General features: G+C 46.3%; 1 protein-coding gene across 1 annotated transcript in view; it reads left to right on the forward strand.

Annotated features, from left to right (window-relative positions):
• Positions 1 to 13320, forward strand: part of EFCAB11 (EF-hand calcium binding domain 11) — a 137136-nt gene extending 123816 nt beyond the window's left edge. Inside the window, exon 6 of the mRNA XM_070403461.1 lies at positions 13132 to 13320. Coding sequence (XP_070259562.1) covers positions 13132 to 13207 — 76 coding nt within the window. The 3' untranslated portion in view covers positions 13208 to 13320. The remainder of the gene's footprint in view (positions 1 to 13131) is intronic.
• The last annotated feature ends 305 nt before the right edge of the window (positions 13321 to 13625 follow it).

Raw genomic sequence — 13625 nt, forward strand, 5'->3', positions numbered from 1 at the left:
TCCTTCAGTGTTTTGCACATTACTGAAGCCCCTCATGGCCAGTTTTTGTTTTCAGCCCGAAACCTCTGAGGATTCTTCTCCCCACCCCCCAACCACCCACTAAGGCAAATGCCATGCCAGCTACAGCACAGTGGGGCCCCCACTTTAAGAATAATTCTCTCCCGGCCGGTGTGGCTCAATGGTTAAGTATCAACCCATGTACCAAAAGGTCCCCAGTTGGATCCCTGGTCAGGGCACATGCCCAGATTGTGGGCTCAATCCCCAGCGGGGGGCATGTGGGAGGCAGCCCATCAATGTTTCTCTCTTTCCCTCTCCCTTCCTGTCTCTCTAATCCAGTGGTTCTCAACCTTCCTAATGCTGCGACCCTTTAATACAGTTCCTCATGTTGTGGTGACCCCCAACCATAAAATTATTTTCACTGCTACTTCATAACTGTAATTTTGCTACTGTTATGAGTCATAATGTAAATATCTGATATGCAGGATGTATTTTCATTGTTACAAATTGAACATAATTAAAGCATAGTGATTAATCACAAAAACAATATGTAATTATATATGTGTTTTCCGATGGTCTTAGGCGACCCCTGTGAAAGGGTTGTTCGACCCCCAAAGGGGTTACGACCCACAGGTTGGCGACCCACAGGTTGAGAACCGCTGCTCTAATCAATAAAAACTTTTTTTTTTTTTTTTTTTAAGAATAATTCTCAGTGCCGGGCAGCAGGAAAGAGACCTGTCAGGGTTGGGGCAAGGGGGTGTCATATGCAGTTTGTCAGACCTCATTTAGGGGGTTACATCCCCTTTCTTCCCCACCCCTATTATCAACCCTGAGAATTATTATTTCAGGAATAGAAAGCAAGTCCCATTTTAGGGTTTCAGTCCCAAAACATCCACTCTCAACTTGTACTTAGAGCCCCTTGGCCTTAGCCTAGGATTTGAATTATTTTGATTATTTGATTATTTTGGCCGCGTTGACATTCTCTGTGCATTTCATAATTTTCTAAACACTTGTCATGTGTCCTCTGAACCTCCATTTCTTTCTACTGAAATTCTCGTATTCCAAGCCCCCGTGGTCCTCCCATCTGGTGTGACTTTTCGATGATAGGTGGGCTTTTATTAATAGAGTGCTTCTGATCATCTGAGGGAATTGTTTCGTTATGAAATATTCATTTCTTTATGTTGTTTATCATTGTCCACGGACCTGAGGTTTTAAATGCTGGGAGCATGTTGTAAATGAAAACATAAATAATTTATAATAATTATGCTGAACTAAGGCCAGAGTTTCTATTGGCTCACTGATGCACATCAATGAGAAATGGGCTGGGATGTAAAAATCTTATTTTCCCAAGTGTTTTATTTAAAACTAGAGTGTAAACAGTGAAAGAAAAATTCTTAATTTTTGTAAATTTCTGCATCCTCCTCAAATGAAGAACGTGACCTGATAGAGTTTTCACGTCTGGAGGAAATCCCTGGGGTCCCCGGCGAGGCTCTGCTACACACTAAGCCAGCGTCTCTCAGGGCTCGGCCATGGCACAGCCCCGGTGACTGTCAGGTCGTGCACACTCCTTTGAACTGGGAGAGCTCTTAATTAGATGGAGCAATGGGTATTCTTTGTTTCTATTTTCTTTTTTAATATGCTTTTATTGGTTTTAGCGAGAGAGGAAGAGAGAGAGAGAAATATCGATCAGCTGCCTCCTGCACACCCCCTACTGGGGATCGAGGCCAAAACCCGGACATGGGCCCTGACCGGAAATAGAACTGGTGACCTCTTGGTGCATGGGAGGATGCGCAGTCCACTGAGCCACGCCGGCTGTTACTATGTTGATGCTCATGCCATTGCTAGTTGAGTCTAATTGCAAGGGAGGCTTAGCTGTGGGGCTTAGCTATGCCCTCGGGAAGAGGAGTCAGTTTGTTGAACACATAGCAGGCTCTGCCATGAAGTCAAACCCCACCCACCCCCAAAATGGGTAGCCCGCGACCCCAGCTCCTTTTCCTACCAACCTGCCTCATCCCCACGAATTGGAAACGCTCCCTTGAACCTTTGCTGGGTTCCTATGTGTTTACATGCTCTGGGTGCTGTTTCCACGCACCGACTCCTGGGTCCTAATCACGCTGTTTTAATCGGCCAGGCATCATATTTTGTTTTGATATTACTGTTTTTTGAAAAATCTTCTGACATTGTTTTTGTTTTTTTCAGGTAAACTTTAGGTTCAATTTACCACATTTCCTTTAAAAAGGAAAAAATAAGCAAACAAAAATCTTATAACTCCTGTATCATATTAAAAACATATTCCACTTGGAAAATATTATACTATTAGAGAAAATAAGCACTATGGGGCAATTGGTGTCTTCTGACTCCGAGGAAATGTGCTTTTAAAATAGCAGGCTTCCCAGCAAACGGTGGCTAACAATGCCATTAGCGGGGCCTGGATAAATGGCTTGATGTTTGTAGTTCCTACGTCCACTTCAGCTCTATTGGTTGCATTAGCAGAATGAAGCTCATTAAGCCTTATTCTCTCATCTCCCCAAGCCTCTGAACCCACGACTACCCAGTTCTCTTGTCTGGAAGGAGGTCATCTTTCCTACATTACCCTTGAACGCTCGGCTCATTCCTACACCCGCAGCCAGAGATGGGAACTTGTTGCTCTCAGGGAGGCCGCGTCTGTGCTCGGAGCCTGTCTGTGCCCGGAGCCGTTACACCATCTGTTAAAGTGGTCGGAGTCCCTTTCATTGCCTCCTTTGTGGAAGGGCTTGTACTGTAAAAGTGTGTGTTACTGAAAACATCATTTTCCTCATCATTATGCTTTCTCTCTGGCCGGATCATAACCTGCCAGAAGTCTATTGAGCTTGGAGTGAAAAGCTTTTCAGAATAGCTGTTCTTAAGAGATTAAATGATTGCCATCTCTGTCCCATTTCTTTTATCTCATAATCAAGTTCAAGATGGTACTAGATGTCTCCACTGAAGTGATTATGTATTTGAACTAGAAGTGGCTTTATCTCCATTCATACTTCACACCGTGGAAGGTAGGATGGGTTTTTCCTCCCCCCACATTTACATTTATATATGTGTATGGCTCTTTACAACTGTCCACCGGTTGAAAGACTCTAACTCCTTTTTAAAGGCTACCCATGGCTCGCAGGAGTTGGAGTGCTTTTTAACATTTTCTGTGTACAAAGTCGCCCGTTGTCTAATAACACCCAGCCTAGAGCCATGGAAACGTAGAGCTGTATCCACGCTTCGTATTCATAACCCGGTCATTCAGCTTGGCAAGTGAGGAGCTGGAGACGCCCAGCAGCTAAGCGACTTGCCCAGGGTCACACGGCTCGGCTCGCCAGCAGCCTGGCTGAGAGGCACGCTCCGGCCGTTTCTGGTGGGCCCACCGCCTCCCCGCCATATTCAGAGTATTCGTATTTTTCAGATTTGGCGTGGGGGGAGAATGGGAGCTCTCGGCACCCCAGAACACAGAAACCAGGCTTTTTATGACCAGTTTCAAAGATGTCCACTCCGGCTTTTTGTTCTTGATCTTTAAAGCTGCCCGATCTCTGCTATTTTCCAACATCCCGCTTTCTCTTCCAGAGAGGCAAGCGGAGAAAAGAGTTCGTGTCACTATTTATTAGCGGCTCTGCTAAAACACTTGATGGAGGAGGACTCGGGAACCCTTTGCCGGAAATGAGCCTCTGGGCTCCGTGTTGATTGCATTTACCCACATGCCCACAAGTCCTCCGTAGTCGGATGCAGGGAGATAACATTCTTTCCTGCTCTTAAAATATTTCTCGCTGTAAATAAGACTCCTCATTTTTAAAACCTAGTAAATAGGAAAAAGTGAGTCATTATTTATGGATAATCACTTTTGCCAGCTGTGACTGCATTTTACATCCATTTTTTTCCTTTTCCTCCTTTTTTTTTGGACTAGAGAATCTGTCTTGTCACTCTTTAGGGAAAAAGCCATATTGGTCCCATCAATAGCCTCTTTTAGCACATAATCATAGTTAAGGCACTGTGAACAGAGATTTTTCTTGGAGACAGGAAAAAAAATGACTTCCTTAGAATGCAGAACTATGGAGAATAATCCAGAATTATGTGATAGCACCTAAAGAGAAAACGGACTTATTTTAGAGTTCTTTCCAAAATGGAATAATCATTTTAAAAATATTATGGGTATCGAGTGTCTGCTCTATGTCTACCAAGTTGCAAATGTGGCAAGGTTAAGTGATTTCAGGTGGGACACCTGGTATACCGAGACACTTATTTGCAAGTAGCAGGAAATCCATTTCAAACAGCCTTAACAACCCTGGGAGCTCCAGCGTCAGGCACGGTTCAATCAGGCTCTAGCTCACTCTGCAATTCCTCCGACTCTTCCCCTCACGGTAGATGACTCCATTCTCGGGCTCATAATCGACACTTAAAAACATGTGCGTGAATGTTTGGGTCAGTGCGCCATTGGATCAGAGAACTTGTGGAGGTTGCATCCTTATGGTAGGAAAAGGGCTGTTGTAGAACCAAACCTCACTTCCGCATCCCAGCTGTCTAGTGGGAGAGCTTTCTCAACTCAAACAAAATTCCTGGGCTCCGTGATGGTTGGACCAACTCCTTACCAATTAGTGGTCCCAGGAGAGGATGGCCGTGTACTGATTGGTTTAAGCCAATCCATTCATCCTTGAACCACCACTATGCTAAGCAAGGTGGGATTATAATGGCTGGCACAGGCCAGTCACATCCCACTTCTGGAGCTTGGGGTGGGGATCCAGCCACACAGGTCAAACAGCTGCTGCCTGGCACAGCGGGGCTCGGGGGGGTGCTGGGGAAGTAGCCAACAATGTCCACTGTTGTCTAGCAGCTGAGCCAGGTCCTAACGAGGCCAGAGTTTTGTCTGGCTTGTGTCATTCTCTGCTCATGGTCTGGTCATCGTGTTATCCTTCCCAGCTCATCCTAAAGGGCCAAGCCACCACCTGCTCATGGCCAGTCCGTGGCTGTACTTGTGCATCCAAAAAATGAAAGAACTCTCTCAGGAATATGATGTCCCCATGCTGAAGGAAAACTTAAAGTCTAATCTATACTAATAAAAGGGTAATATGCTGATTAGAGACCTTCCGGGAGACTTTCCGGACATCCTTCCAGACAAAACCATGGTGGCGGGGCCGAGGCAGAGGTGGTTAGGAGCGATCAGGCCAGGAGGGGAGGGCAGTTGGGGGTGATCAAGCCATTGTGGGGGCAGTTGGGGGTGATCAGGCTAGCAGGGGGAGCAGTTGGGGGTGATCAGGCCAGCAGGGGGGGCAGTGGGGGTGCGCAGGCTTGGGGGGGGCAGTTGGGGGTGATCAGGCCAGCAAGGGGGTGTGTTGTTGGGGGCGAGGCCGGTGGGGGGGGGCAGTTGGGGGTGAGCAGGCCAGCAGGCAGAGTGGTTAGGGGCGAGCGATCAGGTAGGTGAGCGGTTAGGAGACAGTGGTCCCAGATTGCGAGAGGGATGTCCAACTGCCGGTTTAGTCGGATATCCCCCTAAGGGTCCGAGATTGGAGAGGGTGCAGGTCGGGCTAAGGGACACCACCCGACCGCCCCCCCCCCCCCCCCCCCCGCACAAATTTCATGCACCGGGCCACTAGTAACACTATGTATTGTTAACAGACTAAATGTTATTCAGACGTGTATTGGAGAAAAGAAGATGGCTGCTATCTTTTCCTGGTTTAACTCTGACATTCCAGTTGCCTGGAACTTCAAACTCAGAGCTCTTCCTCAAGGCAATGTGTCATTTGCTCTTGAAATCATTTTCAAAATAGAGGAACACTCTGGATCAGAGAACAGATGGTTTCAAGTAGATCCCCCCACCCGAGTGAGAATCTGAGCAGGTGACCTGCTATGGCCGACGGCAGTTTGACATGCCCCATGAGCCCTGGCCGGTGTGGCTCAGTTGGCTGAGTGTCGCCTGGTGCACTGAGTGGTCGCAGGTTCAATTCCTGGTCAGGGCATATGCCCGAATTGCGGGCTTGGTTCCCGGTGGGGGCTGTGCAGGAGATGGCCAATCGATGTTTCTCTCTCTCATCAATGTTCCTCTCTCCCTCTCCCTTGCTCTCTCTCTAAAATTAATAAAATATTTTTAAAAATAAAAGCACAATGCCCCGTGAGGAACGTCACCTCTCAGATAGCTCTCCGCTGCGTTTCAGCCTGGGCTACCCCTGGAAGCAGAGCGGTAGATTCGGGCTGCGGGCAGGTGGTTTGGGAGGTAACCTCCGTGAGCAGCAGTGGAACAGAGGATGACGGGAAGCCAACTCAAGGGTCTGGTACCCAATTGGGTCCCTCTGTGAGCGACGGGAGCTGAATCTCACCGGAGCTGAGAGCCGAGAGAAGGACCGCCGCGGCGTCTGCCTGAGGGACAGAAGCACAGAGCATTCACCCATTGGCGCCTGTTCCCTCCTTGGTCAAGGGCTGCCTACGGGACTAAGTCCTTCTTTTTTCATACTTCCAGAAAGCTCTCCGCTCTGTGTGAGGGCCACCCCAGGTGTCAGAGCAGCCCCAGGCCACCAGCAAGGGGCCCTTGGTGCAGGGGGCAGCTGGGGGAGGGCCTCCGGCAGTGTGACAGGTGGGGCACCCAGGGAGTCAGACACACTCCGAACATAGGGGCCCAGACAAGACGGAAATCACCTACACGTCTCCTCATCTTTCCTGCGTGTCTCAGTGGCTCTTCCTAACACGTGCCTTTAGAAAGGTAAAATTAATGAACCGCATTGAGTAGAGCCTGCAGAACTCTCATCAACAAAGAGGCAAGGATGCCGGTGGGAGGCAGCAGGGGTCCCTGGAGAGCACGCTGCTCTCTGGAGAAGCAGTCATCATCATCATCATGGCATCTGCAATTGGCGGGCCCTCTCAGGCCCAGCAGGGCTCCCTGCGTAGAGGGTGATTTCTACTCTCACTTTCCAGTCAGTGTGACAGCTCTGTCCCTGTGTAATGGCAGTTTTGACTTGAGTTTAAATTATTCCGTAAAGAATCAAAGCAAAGGAGAGTCTCTCTCCCTTTGCCGCACCCCAGAAATTCCACTAAGAAAACGTTGCTCATAGAAATCTTTGCCTCCACATTACGTTTCTCATGGATGCTTCAGGTGAATCCATAAGGCATCAGCTTTCAAAGCCCCGCGTGACTGTCACAGGGACTCAGTACTTGCTGCCTGTCGGGGTCTTCGCTGGGAGCACAGGTCCATGCGCCTGTCACCGGCTCTGGCGCCGCCACCAGGAGCTGGCCTCTGAGTGGGGTCTTCTCTGGGCTCAGTTCGGAATCTAGGGATGGTGAGGCAGTTCTCTGCATAATCCATCCAAGAAACGTATGCCTCAGCTGCCCCCAAAATCACTTGTCAAAAAAAAAATCTTTAAAGCAATTATAGTCAGTGCAGATGTACCTGGAATGTTCCAAAGAATTGCCTCCAATTTTGATTCCTCTAGCTCAGTAGCTTTCTTTTTTGTTTTTTAATTTATTGATTTGAGGGGGGTGGGGGGAGAGAAACATTGATTTGTTGTTCCACTTATTTATGCATTCGTTGGTTGATTCTTGTATGTACCCTGAGCAGGGATCGAACCCACAACCTTGGCATATGGGGAAGACACTCTAACCAACTGAGCTACCCGGCCAGGGCCTACCGCAGTGGTTTTCAACCCGGAATGATTTTGTCCCCAGGGGACACTTGGCAGTATCTAGAGACAATTCTGACAGTCACAACTGGAGAGGAGAGGGCTACTGGCATCTAGTGGGTAGAAACCAGGGACGCCGCTAAATATCCTCCATGCATGGGACAGCCCTCCAACAAGGAGTTATCCAGCCCAAAACATCAGCTGAGGTTGTAAAACTCTGATCTGGCTACTGAGGATCTATCCTTGAGAAATAAGGTCACTTGTTTAGAAAATTCAGACTAAAGAGAAAGAAAATATTCCTTTAGTTGAAAAATAGATCGATGTTAAATAGTATTTTAAGGCAGATTACTCATAAGACAAAGTTTCTGTTGAGCATATAACTTTCAACTTTTACCCAAATATAGATGTGTATGACATTGCATTTGTAATATATGTGCTAGTTTGTATTCTTGTTTCTACTGGAAAATGTCCCTTTTATAGTCTTTATATCATTTTAATAGAAAGTATTTTATTGTTTCAATGTAATAAAATTCAACCATTTCCTTGTTCCTTTTTTTTTTTCTTTAAAGTAACTTGGCCAAAAACAATTATTCTAGTGTGAAATCTGGCTTTGGAGAGCTGGCCATGGGGTACTCTCTCAACTTGTTTTACACCAAAAAATATTTTCAAAGAAATAACTGCTTTCAGAACATTACAAGAAATGTTATGATGTAAATATTTTTGTACAAAAGAAAACATTTAGTACTTGTGAGAAACATTCACTATTTACATATTTTTTAAATTAAAAAAGCAACAACTTATGTCTCTCTTCAGAGTGTATTAGAGCAACATTGTGGCTTCACTTAAAGATTCTCAGTGTGAAACCCTGGCTCCTTCAGGAGGGACCATTCAGCTCCCGGGTCACCGGGGCCCATCTAGTCTGGGCTGTTGAAGTTCTCACAGCATCACAAAAAGGGACAGAACAAAATCTTGGCTAACAAATCAGGATGTAAAAGAGGCAAATGCGAAGGCTCATGCTGATGAAAGTAATTATAACCACTTCTGTGATGAGTCAGAAAATATATTTTAACAGATATGAAAACTGTCAGAACTCAGCTGCATAGACCGAGTCTACTCCTGCCTGAAATTCTCCATGAATCCCAGGGTCATCTGAGGCCTTCCTACACCTCCAAGGCTTGATAGAATTGCCAGGAACCCCCATTCCACGTTCTGGGGGATTTTAAAGCACCTCCCACGATTTTTTTTGCAAAGTTCTGGACAGCTTTTGGCTCTAAGTTCTTATCTCTTTTAATTCATTCAATTGATAGATCATCTTACTGGCTTCTCTTGCACTCTCCTGCACCCACTCAGACCAAACTCATTGCCTAACTCAACATAGACACCCCCAACACACCATCCCCCCTTAGAGTGTGTGCCTGTTGCACCCCTTGGTGAAGATGGGGAGAGGTGAAGTAATACAACTGCAGGCAACTCAAGGACTTCTGGTCATTGCACCACTGGGGATTTTTTCTTGGGCCAGTTCTGCTTGTACAGGATCCCAGCCTCCCCCTACATTTCTCTTGGTAGCCCCCTCTTTCTGCACCCTCTCTTATTTTGCTTGTCATCTCCTTCCACCCAGATGGTCCTAGGAGGTCTGTACTGATTACAGAGCAGTTCAGCTCTCTCTTTTTTAAAATATGTTTTATTGATTTTTTACAGAGAGGAAAGGAGAGGGATAGAGAGTCAGAAACATTGATGAGAGAGAAACGTCGATCAGCTACCTCCTGCACACTCCCTACTGGGGATGTGCCCACAACCAAGGTACGTGCCCTTGACCAGAATCGAACCTGGGACCCTTCAGTCCGCAGGCAGACGCTCCATCCACTGACCCAAACTGGTTAGGGCCAGTTCAGCTCTCTTGAATGACTACTTCCAAAATCAATTTTGGGTCTTCCTTTTGCATCTCAAAAAACAAGCAAACCAGCCCTGGCTGGTTTGGCTCAGTAGGTAGAGGTCGGCCTGTGGACTGAAGGGTCCTGGGTTTGATTCCAGTCAAGGGCACATGCCCAGGTTGTGGGCTCGATCCCCAGTAGGGGGCGTGCAGGAGGCAGCCGGTCAATGGTTCTCTCTCATCATTGATGTTTCTATTTCTCTCTCTCTCTCTCCCTCCCTCCCTCCCTCTCCCTTCCTCTCTGAAACCAATAAAAATATATTTTAAAAAAACAAACAAAACAAAAAAAACCCCAAGCAAACCAGAAAGTCTTCCATTTAATTGGATCTACATCTATATAAGCTTTGTTAACTCCTTTGAAAAGCTAGTTCTGAAATATAAGCTTGTTTATAAGTCTACAATTGACACTTGAAACTGCAGGAGTCCACTTATACATGGATTATTTTCAATAAATACTGCAAATGTAATTTCTCTTTCTTGTGATTTTCATAATACCATTTTCTCTTCTCTTGCTTATTCTATGGGCACCGTATGTAATACATATAACATACAGAATCTGTGTTAATTGACTGTTTATGTTCTGGTCAGTAGGAGGCTATTAGTAGTTAGTTTGGGGGAGTCAGGTTACATGCAAGATTTTTGACTGTCTATGGGGGAGTCAGGCCCTAACACCAGCGTTGTTCAAGAGCCACCTTACCTATATCCACAGGTCTGGTGACAGCAGCCAGGTACCTGGATTGAAGTGCTCAGATTTCACCTGTAGGCAGGACTCTCCCTGTTCTGCCTTGGCATCCAATTTCCTGCTCTTTATCCCTAAACCGTTCAGCCTGCCACTCAACGGGGTCCCATACGTCCATCCGGTGCTGTCCTCTGCAGCCTCATTCCCCAGGGCTCACCCCTGCCTTGGTCTCTCTTGTGCCTCGTCTGTGTTTGTATAATGCGGTTGGGCATAGACCATAACTGCCATTGCTTTTAGGTCCCTGAGTGATGGTTCCTAGGGGGCCTCGTCGGTGTGTATTCTTTCTCTGGCCAGTGATCAGACTCCATAAGACAGTGGTGATATACTCTTTCTTTAATCCCCAGTACCTCCTGGAGGGCAGTAGGTATTCCGTCACATTGTCCACTGTTTCCCCCGATTCATTCGTCCCACAGATCCATTCATTGCCTGCTCTGCACTAAGAGGTGGGGACTCGAGGGGCGATCGAGAGAAAGTTCTGGCCATTGTAGAGTTTCCTTCTGGTCGGGGTGAAGGGTGGCAGGCTGTTTTCCTGCTGAATACACACTCTCATTTCATAACCCGAATACACTCCTTTTAGGGCTGAATGCTGTAAACGGAAGCAATAAAACTTTCCTACCCAGCACCGTTATCTCCACCTCCTCCCCACGCCACCGATTCCACCCGTCAGCCACATCTGCTCTTCTTCGCACCGTGCCTGAGTGTGGGTGCCTTCCTGCTCCGTAATCACTCCGTCTGCGACGCACAACAGTATATTTTAGCTTTTAAAATGATAGCTCTCAGATGCGAATTTCCTCTTCTCACTCCCCGAAGCAACCAGATCTGCTCATATAAATGTGCGATGAGGAGGAAAAGTTGGAAGGCAGAAAGTATTTTACCATGTCTCCTTCTAAATATAAACATAATGTTCCTCCATTCATTACATAAATAAAATGCCACTCCACACCTTATGAATAAACCTTTCCATTTTAGCACCTCTCGGTTATGCTGTGCCCATTTTAGGATGGGAAGCTTTGGCAACGACAGCAAAAAAATAAAAAGAAGTGAATGCTATTTCAGTGAAGGCCATTTGCTGAGAAAATCAGGCAAAGGGATTCCCTTTTTCTACAAGCATGCAGCGTCTCGATAAGTGAATAAACACACCAAAAAATATTATCAGAAGCCATTTATTCTAAACATTACTTTCCTCCGTTATCCACTTAACTCACCCTCTGAGAAGTAGAATTCAACCATACCAGTTCAGAGCGGAAAGAAAAAAGGCCGTTTATCTAATCCAGTTCCTGGGGAAAAAAAAATACTTAGGCAATATTAAGAATCTTCAATGATCTAATTTAATACAAGTGATGGTTTCTGTTCTGTAGTCAGTAACATGTGATACTGATTACTTCTAATCCCTTAGAAGAGATCTGACATTCTGCTTTTGGTCCTGAATAGCATGAAATTGTCATGTATATTTTACCAAAAGAAGTAACAAGAGTAATGGCCTCCACAGTCTGCAGTCATTTTATACTAACACACTGCAACATGGCTTTGCCCTGGGGCAGAGAAGTGGGGGTTTTCTCGACTTCAAAAGAATGAAAAATTATCATCGCTCCATCCAGGACCATTAAAGACTTCAGAGACTTTGGCATGAAATATTCAGAAAGTTTATTTTAGAATTCAATATTTTAAAAGCCTGCTTTAAAACGGTTCCACTGATTAGTGGCTCTGTGACTTGGGCCAATCTTGGTTTTAAAAAGCTCTGTGTCATGGTTGAAACCATTTGTCGTTTCAACGGAATATAATTTCCATAAGTCGTGTAAAGCTTTGTTTTAGAATGCCCCCCAAAGAGGAATTGTGACCACTTCTCATCAGTTATCCTTTCAAACACTCTGTTTAAATAAACATTACTTTTACTGGTAAGGGTCGTGTGTGCGGCATAGGCAGTAATCATGTCCTTCTGACATAGGGTAACCTGTCCACGTGGGTGCCATTCCCCTGCTCCCTGTTTGGATGGCAGTCCTCCTGTCTCAGGGGCGCACAGGGCCAACCCCACTGAGGCCACCCACCCCCTCAGCCTGCCAGCCAGAGGCTCACATCCTCACCACTCTTTAGAGGGGTCAGAAAAGGTGCTGGGGTGTTGGTGAGGATTTAGCAGATCTTATGAGGCCACGAATGAAGCCAGTGAGGACTTCAGGAGCTAGCTAGTTAGCCCCATGGAAACTGCAGTACAACCACTTCACTCCTGAACGTCCTATTTACATAGGGAGGCAACATGCAGTTGTGTATAGAGCCCTGGTTTTGGAATTTAATGATCCTGGTTTGATTTCCAACCCGGCCACTCACCAGCAGTGTGAGCTTGTGAAACTATTAACCTCTTTAAGCTCAATGCTTCCATCCGGAAAAGGGGCCCCTCCTAGCATTGGTGCACAGATCCAATGAGAGAAGGAATGTAAAGGCAATGTGATGCATGATGTCAATCATTGTTCCCATCATTATTATTCCCAAAATGTTCTGACCCCTTATTGGTTTATTCCTCACTTCTGTTGGGTAATGCATATGTGTTTATTGATATATCACAGAAAGAATTTGCAAAATGACTGGAAGAACCATCAGTCCTGCTTTTCTGACATAACCTGTGGGTTGGCTTCATTCCATTCAATGTGTAGAATATGTTATTCCAGTAGGTTTTAGCAGATACCTTTCTCTTTCCTTCCCACTTATCAATGTAAGCGAAAAACTAGGCATCAGCCTTAGCCTTCAAGTAGATAAATAGGTGCCTCTCCCATAAACATGCAAAGACATATTCTGATGTGCCCCTGATGCACACGTGGGGTGAAAAACACCTGTAAGTAACTTCTTGTTTCATTTCTCAGGGAAGTAGACCGAGACTCAGATGGCCATGTCAGCTTTAAAGACTTCGAATATGCCATGAACTACGGACAGAAGTGAAGCCTGATGCTGTGAGGGGCTTTCGGCAACTTCCGGGGAGACCAATAGATTGTCGTGTATTTAAATGTCATCATTCGCTCTGCAGTGCTGCATGCTTGCGATTAAACTCTTCCTCCCAGTTTTCAGATGCTGATCATTGGTAGCGTCTCCGAATCCTAGAGGTGGTCATTGCAGTCATTCCCGGTAGTTTCCTTCATGTTGGCTAGCCGCCCTGAGTCAGGCTCTGCCACTGGGGATGCCCCCACCCCCTCCTCCTCACCCTCAACCCCCCACTCTGCAACCCTCCACGCCTCTACTAGTCCTTGCCATGCTACCTGGGCTCCCTGATTCTCATCAGTTCCTAATTTCAGGAGAACAGCCGCTTTCTCCCGCCAATGGGCCGGTTTCCTTCATGCCTCCAATTGGGTTGAACAAAAAT

The sequence above is a fragment of the Myotis yumanensis genome, unplaced genomic scaffold (genome assembly GCF_028538775.1).
Source record: "Myotis yumanensis isolate MYYU_CA2020_CCGP unplaced genomic scaffold, mMyoYum1.0.hap1 SCAF_1, whole genome shotgun sequence".
NCBI lineage: Eukaryota > Metazoa > Chordata > Mammalia > Chiroptera > Vespertilionidae > Myotis > Myotis yumanensis.